This window comes from Thunnus thynnus, chromosome 5 (genome assembly GCF_963924715.1).
Source record: "Thunnus thynnus chromosome 5, fThuThy2.1, whole genome shotgun sequence".
NCBI lineage: Eukaryota > Metazoa > Chordata > Actinopteri > Scombriformes > Scombridae > Thunnus > Thunnus thynnus.
Window position 1 is genome coordinate 12,477,859 of NC_089521.1, and position 15,443 is coordinate 12,493,301.

At 41.3% G+C, this 15,443-nt stretch overlaps 1 protein-coding gene across 9 annotated transcripts in view; it reads left to right on the forward strand.

Annotated features, from left to right (window-relative positions):
- b4galnt4a (beta-1,4-N-acetyl-galactosaminyl transferase 4a) overlaps nucleotides 1-15,443 on the forward strand; it is a 148,505-nt gene that overhangs the window by 112,206 nt on the left and 20,856 nt on the right. For all 9 annotated transcript variants that reach the window (XM_067589306.1, XM_067589305.1, XM_067589307.1 and 6 more), the window contains one exon: nucleotides 11,928-12,006. In XM_067589306.1, the coding sequence (XP_067445407.1) occupies nucleotides 11,928-12,006 (79 nt within the window). The remainder of the gene's footprint in view (nucleotides 1-11,927; nucleotides 12,007-15,443) is intronic.

Consider the following 15,443-nt stretch of genomic DNA (forward strand, 5'->3'; position numbering starts at 1 on the left):
AAAGTCATTGTTAAGTTGATATGGTTACGCAGCCAGAGAAAAGAGCCTAAGAACAGTGCTCCTATTCCTTTGGTATTCCGCATTTGCCTGATTGGATGATACAGAGTAGAGTGCTGTAAATTATTCACACACACGCACTGCCGATGGTGTTTGTAGTGAAGGTTCAGAATATTTTAGCACTCCTAAATGGTACAAGTTGGATGACGAACACACACAATAAATTTAAGGAAAAACAAGTCACAATGTGTTTTGTTAACAAGAGCCTGAAACAATCCCATCACAGTTTGCTAAAATGGCAAGCACCACTAGTCAAAGCAGCTTTCTGCAGCTGGCCAATATAGTTTAAATCAAAATCCTGATGTTAAGAAGGATTAATATCTAATATTGATATACATCACAGCATGACAAATGGATGCAACGTCACATGCAAGCAATGAACTGTGTTACACTGTTATGCATTTTATAAAACCAAACTGTTCACATGTGTAAAACTAAGACCCAAGTAACTGATTTTGTTTGAATGTGATCACATATGATTCTGCTGAACGTCAGTTAACAATACTATTGAATAATTTCATCGCCCTATCAGAAAGCCATCTCATACCAGCAGGGCAAAAGGAAAAACCGTAAGTGAGATTAGCGTGAACAAAGCCAGGGCACTGTTTTGTGTTGTCTGCGGACATATGATAATGTACTAGATACACAGACGTGTAAATGGACTTCTCTGTTTGTTGTGTTTGGTGAGAGCGTGTGTAGGTGTGCAGCTGACGCTCAATGAAATCAGCTGATTATCAGATGACTTGAGTGGCACTAATGACTTAATGAACCCGACTGAACTTATGATATGAGCTCAATTTGTGAAATAATGGAATATTTTAAGTTGAAACCCTCATTTGTATTATTAATAGTACACACACAAACACACAGATCAGAGGTCATGGTCCTTGATTCTTCAGTTTTAAACTTGATGCTAAAGCTGAATATTCCTGAGTTACCACTGGCAATTCTACAGTATCATGCAAAATAAAATAATCTGCATCAAATGAGGTATTACATCCCAACATAAGAAAAACAGGCAATGGTCAGTTCCTACAAAGGAGGACATTCATAGCAAAACCTTTGTTACTGTAAAGTATTGCAGATTAAGTATTTCCTGTGATATCAAAATCATTCCTGCTGTTGCACAGTCAAGTCAGGTGCAAGATAATTACGTGAATCAAACCACAAACTACACAAAACATGCAAAATGAGATGAAACATTGCATACTGTACATTCTTTGTTTTAATCAGGATTCATTGCTGTTAATAAAAATTCACTCTCAGATACAGTAGCTTAAATAAAGCTCTTAAGGCTAAATGCAGAGCAGGGGAAAGTAGTAGAAAGTACAGGCGTGGGACAGCCTCACCTCATCGTAACTCCTTATGTACCAATCTTATGAGGATTACTAAGATGCATAGAACCCTTGAGAAAATCTTCAGTACTCATTCAACACCACACATACAACACTTTATTTAATGAATGAAGATTTATTAATCCCATGAGGTGCTGAACGCAGGCCAGGACCTGTTGGCAAGTGTGTGTGTGTGTGTACTACTGCGTAGGATTAACTGGGCCCGGTTAACACAGCAGGCACGCCAGACTACGAGGGAGTACAGAGAAACGACAAAAGATGAAGTAGAAAAAGAAGGAGGAGAGAGAACAGGAAGCAAGGAGGAGGTTGAAAGTTTTTCTATTTTCTCTTGCTGTCTGACAAGCGTCTTGCGTTCTCCTACAATAACAAGACAACCACAGAGTAACCAAGCGTGAAGGCAGAATAATGCAAGAACATTAAAAAGGTTACGCAGCGGGGAAATTTGGGTGTGACATTGCAAGTTTTATGACCTGTTACTTCGTGTCTTTGTGTGTGTGTGTGTTTATGTACATGGCTGTGTATGTACTTTGCATGTGTGTAGAATTAGTGGAATGGTTTTCTACAGTTTTGACATGCTGTCAGTAATATAATTGACCCCTCTAGTAAAGCTGTAGCTGATGACGTGCCTTAGCTGTGTGCTCTCTACCCCACTGCTCAGTACCTTCTCTCACATCTTTTAATATTACCTACTGTAATGTGTAAAGTGATTCATGATTCCACTGTCATGTCACCAAATATCATGTATCCGAGATGAAAGGGTTCGAGAAATTGTGGAGTTTTAGAGGTGGAAGGGGCTAATGACAATATGTCTAATCTGTTTTTATGTTATAGCTCCACACATCACATGCTTTAGAGGAAGTGTGTCAAAGACGGCGTGAAAGTCTAGCTTAAGATAATTAGACAAAATCGTGTTTGATGTTCCTGCATGTGGGTGTGCGTAAGAGAACATATTCATGTTTTTTGCACGCGAGCAAATACACGCGTCTGTGCGTTAATATGCATGTGTTTGTTAAATACCGTGGCATTTGAAATTCCTCCCTGCATCTGATGACTTTATCGAAACATCCCACAGCAAAGGCAGTTCATTTGTAATATTCCACGTTTCCTAGGCGGCTCTGTGCGACACCCGTCCCTAACACACCATCACACTTGACCTGTTTGTAGCAAAGCTGATGCGCTCCTGAGCATTTCTAATTGTGTGTGCAGCAGGATTAATCACCATGCATTCATAAAAAGCTATTCTTCAAATTAGGTGGGATAGAACTGAAATGAGCAAATTAACAGTGCAGAACAGAACAAGATATAATTTTCTAAAAAATGGGAAAAGAATAGCGTGAGAGTGTGTGCACGGCAATAATAATCCATCATTAGACATGTTTTATCACCTGGTAATGTGAAACATTTGTAAACCTGGTAAAATAAAGAAATAATTGAACAAAATGAAATGAATGAGGTGTTTCTAGAATATTGCAGTCAATTTTGTAGATGGAGAGCCACAGGAGGCTACAGCAGCTAGCCCTTGTGCAATTTGTTATTAGAGAATATGTTCAGGACCATTTGAGCCTATTCACACACTCCATTCTACCACAGTTAAGTTCTGCACACAACCTTAATCAAAGCTGCAATTTAAAACAGCTCTCACAGTTTATGTTCTATTGTTCCTAGTTATTATCACATCGGGACTAGAGGAAGAAGAAATGGGACAGAGCTAAATAAAATGGAGCATAAAAGAACGAAGCTGAGCAGAACACAACCAAACAGAGAGCAGCCTTCAGAAATGTAATTAAACAGAGGAGAGCAGAATGAAACACAACAGACACTCCCACTTTAGCAAGGTTGTTGTTTTTTTTGTTTTTCCTTTCACGCTTTGAACTGCAGTTATTTATACGTCTCGGTTCATTGGAGCTGTACGGCGTACTGTAGTAGAGCTGAGTGAACAGTGACTAATGGCTGCTGCAGGGCTGAATCATATTGTCAGGGAATGAAACATATTGTTGTTGAGGGGTTCACTGGAAACACATCACTCGCCTGTTGGAGGTCTCCACAAATTGCAAAATCAAAAGGTACTGAAACCCACAAACGCACACACACACCAACACACACATACACACACACAGTCCCTTTGGCAGTACCGCAGTCCCTTTGTGGTTATTCTGCGTCTTGGATGACTGCATCTTGGGCTTTCAGGTGCGATACCCTCATCAAAACTATGCCACATTTTTCCCATCAACCCCTCATTCTCTCTCTCTCTCTCTTGCTTTCTGTCTCTCACTCACATTTATGGCTTTCTACCTCTGTCATGCTCAGTCTAGAGTCATAATGGTGATTACATTTTGGGTAGTGAATTTAAAAGCTTTAATAGGGAAAGGGTTAGGATAGGGTACGTGCTGTCTGTTTGTGTGCATGCGCTGCAGTGCAAACATCACGCAGCAGTGACAGCCGGGTGAAGACGCAGGCTGTCGAAGACTGACAGAAATTATACCAATCTCCAAACGCCCTTTTGTCTCCACCGACGGAGCGTGGCCTTCCTGTTGCCTCGGTATGTGATAGTCTGTCCTAGGTGGCAATTTAAATAGATGGGGTGGACAGGGAAGTTGGATCAGTACACCTGTTAGGGAGATCTGGTAGTCATCCACACCACCTGGCTGCGACCACCTGGAGGTAATGACTCACACTGTTCTGTGGGAGAAATAGTTTTGCCTTTGTAAATCAGAAGTTTTCCCAAATAAAACTTGAAGATGGAGAGTATTTGTCATTCTTGCTATCTTAATCTTGTTCTAACTTCCCTCTTTTTCTTCTCTCCTTTTCTTTATGGCTTCATCTCATTAAAACCGGCCCACATGAGGATGTAGATAAATGCCGTAGCAACCATCAATACACATTTTATAACCCTACTGACTTGCTTTTATTTGGCCCATTATTATAGCCTTGCTGGCAGCATAACAGTGAACCACATATTGGATGAGATTCTGTACGTTCTCAATGAAGCCCTAAAAACACCCACTAGACTGTATCAAAGTTAAAAAAACACTATAAAGCTCCTTTTTTTTATGGCAGGAGCATCTGTTAAAATAATACCTGTGTCACTTTGAAAGTGTCCCTTTTTGTCTAACTCTTTGTCTCCACCTCTGCTCATACCTGTAAAGCGATAGTTTGGCAGTGCCTGCCAGGTGCTGTCACAATAGCTTGATAAGTGACAGTGAAGTAGTCAGATGAGGAACCCAGATAACCCTGTCAACACTATCTCCGCTCTCTGACACAGCTACTGGTGCCTTGGGCCGTATAGACATCACCGGGGAGATTGACATTTGCTAAAATTCTATAAACTGAACTGCGCTGAGTTGCATACTGAGCTCGTCTGAAGTGTTTCAGAACCTTTTTGAGCAGCTCAGACTGGGAAGTGATTGACAGTAAGCCGAAGATTAGAGGGAATATTGGAAGATATTGGAAGCTAATGAGCACTGGCTGAATCTCATCAGCGTGTCGAGATGAGGTCGGAGTTGAGAAAAGTGCCATAAGGCAAAAAAAAAAAAAAAAAAAGCGATGTCTCTATTTCTTAACCATTACATGCGTATGTTTCTGAGTTTCCAAACACGAGGAGGGATTGCTGTGTAAGGATTTCTCACCTTCAGCTGTGAGGATTGAAATTTAAAATGGCTGCTGCTGACCTTTGACAGTGGTATGGTGGGGAGGAAAGGCAGTAGAGGATTCCAAGGTTATCTGTAATGCTGCAGCTGGCATTTTAAAGGAGCAGCTTTCACTTCACAAACTGCGGGAAATGACATTTACGCCCAATCCTCCACAGACACGTGGGCGTTGACGTGTCTTCTTCCTTTCCCCTGTGTGTGTGTGTGTGTGTGTGTGCGTGCATGCATTTGACAGTTTGTGATGTCTTATTTTTTAAAAATCCTCTCTGCCTTTCCTTCTTCTCTCAACTTTTTTTCTCCTTCTTCTTCCTTCTCATCTTTCTTTCACTTTTATTTTTGTGCTTTATACACACCACAAACACTCCCATTTGTTTTCCACACACGCGGCTTAACAGAAAAAAACCTCTAAAGGCTGATAATAGTTGGATGGAGAGAGTTAACCGTGCCTTTCCCAGCAACAATGAGGGAAACCTAGTGGAGAATGACCAGTTATTTCACTATGGGATCTCTCAGTATCTATAATTGAATCACTTAAGCACTGCTGGCTATTAGCTGGTGAGAAGACTCAAGTATTTAGAGAGAGGAAAGTATAGTATTTGTGCTCATGACATTATAGGAATACTGATTGAGCGTAGAGACAGGTTAAATACAGCACCTGCTTTAGGCCAAGCACCTGCACTGCCTCATAATGTGTGTACGTACGCTTACATGCGAGCGTATGCACTATGTGGTTGATACACTGAAGCAGTTGAATTAGAATGAAGCTGTTCGCCGGCAAAGCTGCAATGACTTTTCTGTCCTGCTTTCTTCCCTCAGGCCTTCACTCTGCCATCTGTTTCTATGAGTGATGGGAGCCTGCTGAGACACAAATCTATGTTTGAGTGTGTGTGTCTCGCTGTGCGTTCATCTGTGTGTAGTGGCTTATGTGTAATCAGAATGTCTTTGGGGGTGTTGATGCACATGGTTTGAGCTGTGAAAGACTGTGGTATCAGACATCTGATTGGCTGTAATGCATGAGTACATCCAAAGCGTAACACTGCTTCTTGATTAGACACGGTAATGATGACGGAGGGTCCGTTCATTCGAAGGGAAACGCGGAAATTTCATTCTTCAGCTGGGGAAACAGATATGTAAGCCGTCTGGAATGTGACTTGGGGAATATCCGATATGTATCGAGACGTCAAGAGCGGAGAGATGGACAGGCGCACGCGCGGGCACGTCATGCCCATGTACTGACACACACACTTGTACACACTTTTATATTTTTCTCATTTTCCACAAATCTCATGGAAAAAAGCAGTCAGTAAGCTTTAACTGAAATGTTTGCCAGGTGTTCCAACAGTGTCTGACACCACCTACTCCCACACCTTTCTGAAGTCAGAATCGTGTCGGGGGGCTGTATCCGACTAGCTTTTTGAAACTGACAATCTGATATTCCACACCGTATGGAAGTGAGAAAGTAAAAAGGTTTTCAAATTCTCTCTCTGAAGCTTTCTTTTTTCATTCTGGCCACAGTGTGCACTATTATCTTAATAATCTTATCGGTCTGGTTATGTTGTATGCACTAGTTACTTTTGGGCATACACCTGCCTTTAGTCCGTCTTGCAATACTTTCTGACTTCTTGTATGTGGGATTGACTCAAAGTGATACAGTGTGTGTGGCTTATTGATGAATTTCTTAAGATAAAGGGGGTCTATGGCACAGAGAAATAGGTTATATGAAGCTTTGGCTACACAGACTTTGTTAATAGAATCGACAATATAGTCGGTTTTGTTTTGTTTTTCATGAGACTTGATGAAAAATTAGAAAAATATGGAATATCACCAGAGTTATCCTTTAATCACCCCTTCATCTCTGTTTTTACGTGCGGTATTGTCCGACCGTGACATAGTTGCACTTTGCTGTGATGAAAAGAGAATACGCCTCTGCGTCTCAGTGTAGCACACATACACAAAACCCCTGGAGAGCAAGACATTGTGAGATACTGAAACATTCTTTTTTTTTTTTCACCTCCATGCATTCAGGCCAGTGAGAGAGGAGATGGAGTGTTAATACAAAATCAAAGTGAGAAAAGGGTGAAGTGGAGGCGTGTAGAAGAAAAAGCATTGGAGATAGTAATGCTGTAACGCCATATTAGATAATTACATATGGGGGAATTGGACGCGGTAGATAGAGGGAGAAGAGACGGGCGAGAAGCACTGGAGAGAGGCGTTGGACAAGATACCGGAGAAGAGGGGAGAAAGCGGGGAGAGCAGGGGGATGAAGTAGAGCGGAGGGGGAGACGAGGGGGACGGAGTGAAGGGAGGGGATGGAAGAAAGAGGATTTATTGAGGCTGCAGGGAAGAGCAGCGTGATAGCTCTCTGATGGATTAGAGGAATGCATGAGAAATGGAGTGAAGAGGGGAGAGAGTAGAGGGGAAAAAAGTGAAGTTTGTGCGTCTCCTTGGGGCAGTTCTAAACACTGGTATCATTAATGTAGTTGAGAGGGGAGCACTCACCGAGCACAGTCTTTTATTTAAAGGCCACCTGTGGGTATTAAGAGAGGGAGGAATCAGGCAAGAGAGGGAGACAGTGACGGGGTGACAGTCAGATAGCATTAATGAGAAATTAAGTTGGAAAAAGAGAAGAGATACCGGAGAAGTAGAATCAAGAAATTGCCGTAGCCGGCAGGCAGATAGGAGACATTGTGATGACGGGAGAATAAGAGAAAGTATATTGTCTCTGTTTCACTCAGCACTCAGATCTACTCACTGCAAACCAGGTTAGTAACACTGAGGGTGTGTGTATGTGAATGTGCGTCAAACTGTCCTCAGGTTTTTTAGGGTGTTGCGCACCCGAGCTTTTGTATATTTCTTTAGACAAACCTTTACTTCAACAGATTTCTTTAAGATGCTTTTGAAAGGAGTTTGTGTCTCAGCAATATATATATATAAAAAACACTTCTGTATATGTTCTGGCCAAATGAATATTTCATACAAATCCAGCAGACTTTGGGCAGCAATGATACTCTCTGAATACTGTTAAGCTCCAACGGTCCCGTCTTGTGTTATCCAGCCCAGTCAAGCCTCTTTGTCTGTCTCTATCCGTTAAGCCCAATGAAGGAAAACTGGAAACAAAGACTCCAATTAGTCAGGCAATTAGACTCTTGTTTTGTGTCCTCTACTCATCCTCTGAGTCACACACTAATAGCTATTCTTTCCTCTCCCATCTCTCATTTGCCCTTCACTTGCTCTTTTTATGTTTTTTTTTTTTTTTTCCTCGTCTGTCATGGCGTTCTGTATGAAATAACATCTCAGTGATATTCACTGTAATGTGTGTAAAGACACAGAAAGCATTTATAATTCCTTCTCTGTTTCTGCTGTTCATTTGCTATTTATCACCCCTCCTTTATCTTTCATTCCTCCTGTCTCTCTGTCTCTTCATCTCTTTCAACCGAAGCCCGCCTCGTCATCCATCACAGGAAGACTGGTGTGACCAGTGTGCACACACACACACATAGACTCGTGCAAGTGCAGAACACCTCTGTCCCTCCTGCTTTGTGCTCCCCCTTTGTTTATTTCTTTCTTCCATCTTTCTCTTTGGATTTGAAGTTTAATATAAGATTTGTAGACAGAGTAGAGATCCCAAAAAAGTATTTCAAATCCCTTCCCAGCTCCATTTCTTTACATCTCTCTTCCTTGTCTCTGACTGTCTTGTATTTAACCCCATCTAGATTATGTTCCTTCTTCTATTTTGACAAAGAATAAACACCTTAGTCACACTAAACTGAAAAAAAATTAGATATAAACACACAAAGAAACCATGCAACGTTTTTAAAAAAGGAAATAACTATCGACAGACTGCAGACAGCGAATGTCACAGGACCTAAAAGATTTCTCACCTCAGCGGTGGAATGAAATGATATGAACCAAAAATGAAATTGCCACCGAATTGTCACGCAAAATTACTTTATTTCACAGATAGAAAATAAAAAGGAAATAGCTAAACAAAAGATAGAAAAGTATGTGAATATGACTTGCTGCTCTGCTCTTTTCCTCTGTTTATCCATTTGCGTTTCTCAGTGTGATATGATCCTTTTGTTTGCTCCGATCTCTCTCTGCTGCTTTTGATACGCCTGCTATCTGCGGGGTGTATGTGTGTGTGTGTGAGACTTTATGTCTGTGGGCATAGGTGCATTGTCTTATCTGCCATCTTACAACAGGTAAACAGGTTCGTATTGGCGGAGTTGCCACTCTGTCACTCCTTAAGTTCGAGCTCACATGTGTTTTTGAGTTTCTGAGAGTGAGAAGGAGCTAGAAGAAAGAGATCCTCAAATGCTGACAGATAATATATAGGATGCACTCTGAGAGTTGTGTGCATATATCTGTAGGATTGTTATTAATTTTAAATGTGTAGCCCTCCACTTGGATGGTTGCATATCAGCCTGACACAGAAACATTGTGGCGGCAGACTGCGTCCTCTCAGCTCTGACATTAGATTATCCCCCTTCAAATGGATTCAGATTATGGGGCGAAATAGACAATCTAATGAAGGGTCAGGAAATGTACTAATATTCCCTAAAACCATCTACAGTCGTCTGCTCAGGGACAGGAACTCAATAAACAATGACCACCGAAAAAAATATCAGTTTCGGTTCAGGATATCAAATGAAAGATGTGACATGTCAACCTAAAATTGAATTTGGTAGGATGGGGACAGTGAGATTCAATTCTCTAATAGAAGCCTCTTTGTGTTTTTTCCATTCAGTAGTATTTTCATATGATGTATCTTTCACTTAGACAAAATTTTGCTCTCTGTTATCTGGTTGAGATGATTCTGATTACTCAATTTCCGCACATATCCATTATATTCATTAACGTTTCATGTGATCTAATCTAATCTAATGAGTCTTTCAACCGCGTGTTTTGTCTGAGGTGAATGTGAAATAAGACATTTTTTTCTTTCTTTGGTTTAAAAAAAAAAAAAGCCCCAGTTTATAGTCCGGGAGCAGAGATGGCATTATGTTTGAATCATTTGGCAAAGGGTAAGCAGGGTGCCAGGAGCTAAAAGTGGCACTTAAGTTTGCTGAGTGCCGTTTCAGCAGCTGCACTGAGGGATGTTCCCTATTCATGAGAGAGTGACCTTAGCGCACTGTCACTGCTCTCCTGCACCTGCAATGATTTATTGGATACAGAACGCTGGGCAGCCAGATGATGCGGTGGCGTTTGTGCACGGGGGCAACACATGACCGTCCCCCTTCAGCCTTTGTCCTTTCCTTTCAACATCCATCCTTTTCACATCAGGAACAAACACACCCACACCCACACCCACACACACACACACACACACACACACACTGCAAACTATGTCAACGCTCTAACTGTAATTCAGGTAATTGTCTGGATTTCTTTATCATGAAAGACCAGGCATCTACGTGTATGTCCAGTAATATGATTTTAATGATTTAAAAAAAAAAAAGTCATTTAACAAGCAAAAAATCTAAAAATTTCTCTGCCTCTAATCTCTCAAATGTGAGAATTTGCTGCTTTTCTTTGTTTTGCATCTCGTAAATTGATCACATTTGAATTCTGCAGACGTCACTCTGATAGCTCGTGATGAACATTTGTAACGACAAAAATTCTAATATCCAAATTAAAAACCAACACGAACATTCAGTCCTTTTCTAGAAAAAGGATAACATCATGCAACAAACTTTTTTTCTTTTTTTTTTTTTTTTTTACTGTTTACTTGCACTTGTCTTCTTCTCATGTTATCTTCTGTTTTTGTGGGACTACTTTGAAATCAAAACACAGTTCATCAAAGAAGATGAGCTTGTGTTTGCTTCGAGGAGGAGAGACAGGAGAGAGAAACGGGAACATCAAAGAAAACAGAAACAAAGAAAGAAAATGAACCGAAATAAAAGAGCAATCCATCACATATCTTAGTGAATCAGAGCACATGAATATGGAGGAGCCAAATGACTCCGAAGTTCAGAGTTGCAAATGTTTCACAAATTGCCAGGCTGCAGCAAACATGAATTAACATGATCTTGTTTATAGGAACTGGTTTTTTCCAGTTACATCGCTGCTTTACCCTTATAAGCAGAGCTGCTCTATGAATAAAACACAAATGCTTTCACTACACTGTAGATATGTAATTTATATACATACAAAAGAATGTTTTTATTCATTGCCGGTATGTGTGTTCGACTATGACTGCATGTGTGTGTTTTGAGAGTTAATGATGTGTGGAGTGGTGCTGTGGTGTCTCTCATTCAGCAGCAGATGCTGGCCTATTATCCGAGATATGTTTTTGATTAGAATAAAGCATTGTCGCTCAGTGTGTGTGTGTGTGTGTGTGTGTGTGTGTGTGTGTGTGTGTTTCATCAGTGCAGGGAATAACATTATAGAATAAAAGTTTAAAACCTTTACTCTGTCTAACCAGGAGTTCCTAAGAAATACTGGAGCTTGTAAAAGTGTAAAATGTTGATTTATGTGGAGCATCGATTTTCTCCTTCACAGTCTCAGAACGAGTGTTTTATTCAGGGCCCGGAGCTGATAATATCCTGGCTCACTGCTGCCTCTTTTGCCATCTTGCCTGTAGCGCAGAGTTACATTTTAGGCTGATTAACATGTTAATGCTCAGGTCCAACTGACATTAGTTTTGTATGACTATTCTGTGCTTTTGAAGTCAAACTGTTTACCTTACTCCACTGCCGCCTTATAAAATTATTATACCTTTAGTTTTTGGTCGCAAAGAGTTTCTCACAGACATACTGCTGGTAGATCTCCAGGCAATGACAGCCACAGTATAGTTTCATAAGGTCCTTTCTCTTTCATCAGTGTCAAATATCTAATAAAACCTCTCTCTCCATTCATTTCCCTTTAGTCTGATCTCGTCCAGACGATACTACTTTGAGATCCTCCACAAGCAGGACGACAAGGGCTCCGATCACGTTGAAGTTGGGGTGAGTGGATCCGTCCGAACAAGGACACTCGTAGTTTTCCCTGTCTACATCTCTTTTCCCTCCAGTCATTTCATTTATCATTTAAAAAAAAAATTCTTTGGAAAATTTGCAATTAGTTTTCACTTACATCCTGTGTTTAACGGTGGCAGAGTGCTGGCTGAACAGCTGAGAAATGAAAGGAAGTGTTTGAAGTGGAAAGTACTCCTTTCCCCCCTGCTCAACTGTACATTACTTTGCATTTTCCTCCTTTTTCCATGGAGTCATGTTGTCATAACCTTAAGCAATAAATGCCCTCCTTGTTGTCGCTCTGAGTTTTCCTTCCATTTGAAATCTCTGAACAATTGTTTTTCTATCCTCTTTCCATTACTCTCATGTGTCATCTCTCTCTCTTCCATTTTCCTCACCCACTCCTGGTTGACTTTTCCTCTCTCCTTGTCTTTGTTCTGTACTTCTCCTCCTCCTTCTCTAACTTTCTGTTTTCTCTCCTGTTCGCTTCGACTCTCCTCTGCACCATTTTCTCTCTCAGCAGTGGTTTTTTTTTGCACCTCAGGCAAAGCTCAGAGATGAGTGGGGCTTAATTTCAAGATGAAGTTTCAAACGAGATCCCACATGCCTCGTGTGAGCTCTGTACTTTGAGTAGGAGGGCAGATGATAAAAAGAGATCACTGGTGTGCGTATGGAATGAAACTCTTTACAAGCCCCGGGTTATCATCATCATGGTGACCATCATCATCAGCAGAGCAGCCGCGCTACTGCTGCAGTTGCTTCCCTCTTTCATAGAACTTCAGTGTCATTTTTGCACCCTCAAGGTTAATGATTTTTTACTTCTTTCTCATTCTGTCTTTATTCTCCTGCAAACTCCCCGTCTGAGTGCCTCTAGCTACCTTTCCTCTACCTTTATTTCTGTCTTCTTATTACTTCTTGTTAGTTTCTTCCTGGGTCTTTATATACTTAAATGTCATGTCATATTTTGGTTCTTTTTTTTTCACCATGTATCTACAAGCCATTCATCACTTCACCACTCCTTCACCCTGGACACATTTTCTGTTTCTGTGTTTCTCTACTAGTCTCTCCAACTTTCATTCTGTTCAGGGTTGTTCAGCTCAGATTGACTGCCTCTGGGTGCCATGGTTTTTAGAGAGGAGTTGATAGGGTGATGTGAGGAGCACCTCTCTGATAGCTCTGCAGTGCCAGGAGGGTCACACATGAATCCAGTGAGAGATGAGATTCAGGCAGAGGACTGTGTGTGTACCATGCCTCACCGATACTTAGTTTGAGATTGGTAAATTGGCACAATCTGCTGTTAACTACCCACAGTAGTGTTTTCCCTGAGTTTCAAAACAAGCAGTATCGAAATGTCCTGTTGGCAGGTCTCTCAAGTACTATACTGTTGCTGAGGGATGTTGTGGGTCGTTGGTGTGGGCACGTTATGAATATTCTGCTGATGATGTACAAGTGTGACTAATAAATTACGGCCCGTGACAACCACATCCCAGTGGCAAACAAATACCTTCCCATTTATTTGGAGAGCCTCTGGATAGGACAAACAATAAGTTGGTGATTAATAATAAAATAAAAGCCAGGAGGATGCACTGTAATTGTGTCCTTCCTGTCGGAATAGTTACCCCTAGTGATGGTCGCCTATGTGGAGGTGTTTGGCGGTGTTCAGACTGACAACAGCACTGCGTCAAAAAATGGAGCATCCTCATTCCTTTCAATGAGACTTTCACTAACCAAGACCACGCCAAGAACAATATGGAGTTGGATAGTTTCATTGAGATGATGAAAGAGAGCTGAAATGTTGGTGGATGGGTTGGAGAACCTGATGAATGGAATAGGGATGGAGGGATGAAGTGATGGAGGGAGGAAAGGTTGAGGGTAGAGGGATGAGGTGTGAGAGTCGAGGAACATAGGATGGAGGGTCGAGGGTCGACAATGGATGTATGGTATTTGTCGATTAGACGATGGCTGCTGATGGTGGGAAGGTAGGAGGGAACAAGGGGGAAGGTCGAGACTCTTGAGTGGGGGAGCTGTCTCTCTGGTCCATCAGCTGGATAGAGCCCCCTGTTCCTGTGTTAAAACAACAGAGAGAGAATGGTTAATAAAAAGGGGTTAGGGTGGGAGGGACTTGCAAACTGAGACAAGAGGGGAGAGGAACAGATGAAGGTGTGCCTAAATACTCTGTTGTGCGGAAGTGGGATGTGTACGAGGCGTGGTATTTGTTCCCAAACTTTGTTCATAAATCTATAAACTTCATTTGGTGATGGTGAGAGTTTGGCAAAAAATGCAGGGTCATCTGGCAAGAAAGCTGAAGCTGACTCAATGCAATGTAATGTCATCTAGCTGTATTGACCAATCAAATATGTGGAAGCACACATTTCTTGTAGATAAACACAAAATTGACATATCACCTTATATAGCTGATATGGTGAAAGTGTTAGCAAACAACTGCCTATTCACATATTCAGCAGACATGGAGCAACATTATGAGTTGTGTTTCTGGCGATCTGATGAAAGCAAGTCCAATATACAGTACACTCTCCTTGTAGCTCTGTTTTGGTCTAGATGCTAAATGCTCCGCTTTATGTTCACTAGCCAACTTTGTCTGTCTGCTGTTTGGTGCTGGGCAGGTAGCATATAGTGGGCTTTTATGGGCTTTTTCACTGAAAACAACTGCCTACTGTGACCAGAAACAACGCTGATGAAAGCAGTTAAAGTGTACCAAAACAATGAGCTGATAGACGCTAAAACGCTGCATAGAGCTGAGAGAAACTGCAAAGTCGGGTTATAATTCTCTGTGAGTTTGTTATTACAAACAACTTTCACATTACACATGTTCATTTATTAGTTGTTAATATGAAAGTATTGATTAGAGCAGCCTACGTATGAAATATCCCTGCTCTCTTTACCTCATGTGATTATGTCTACAGGAGAATCAAGGTCATGTGGAAATCCATCTCGTTCCCTCTCTTTCTTTCTCTCTCTCTCTCTCTCTGTCTCTGTCCTCCCTCTCAGTCAACTACCCATGAGGCCTTCAAAGTGGGTTTGTACTAGTTGAAACAATTTAATGAAGCGTATAAAAGTCATGCAGCAAATCAAGATTGTGTGTGGGAATGTGTGTATCGTATGTGTGTATGGCGTGCTGTCTTAGTGCGGCCCCTGTGTGTGATCTAACAGCGGAATACATTTCACACCTTGACAAAAATAGCAGATTTACCATGACCGGCCCACAACAGCATAAGCCCAGGGCTCACATAAATCCGCAGAAACCCAGGCACTCATTTGTTAAAGAGCAGATAGTGTGGATTCACAGCTTTTTCTTTTGTGTTCTGTGCCAAGCTGTGATTGCATGGTCAAAGGTGGGCTGTTCCTCTGGGAATGTATTTGTTTAGCAGCGCTTGTTATAAAGAAACGAGAAGGAGTAAATATCAGATAGT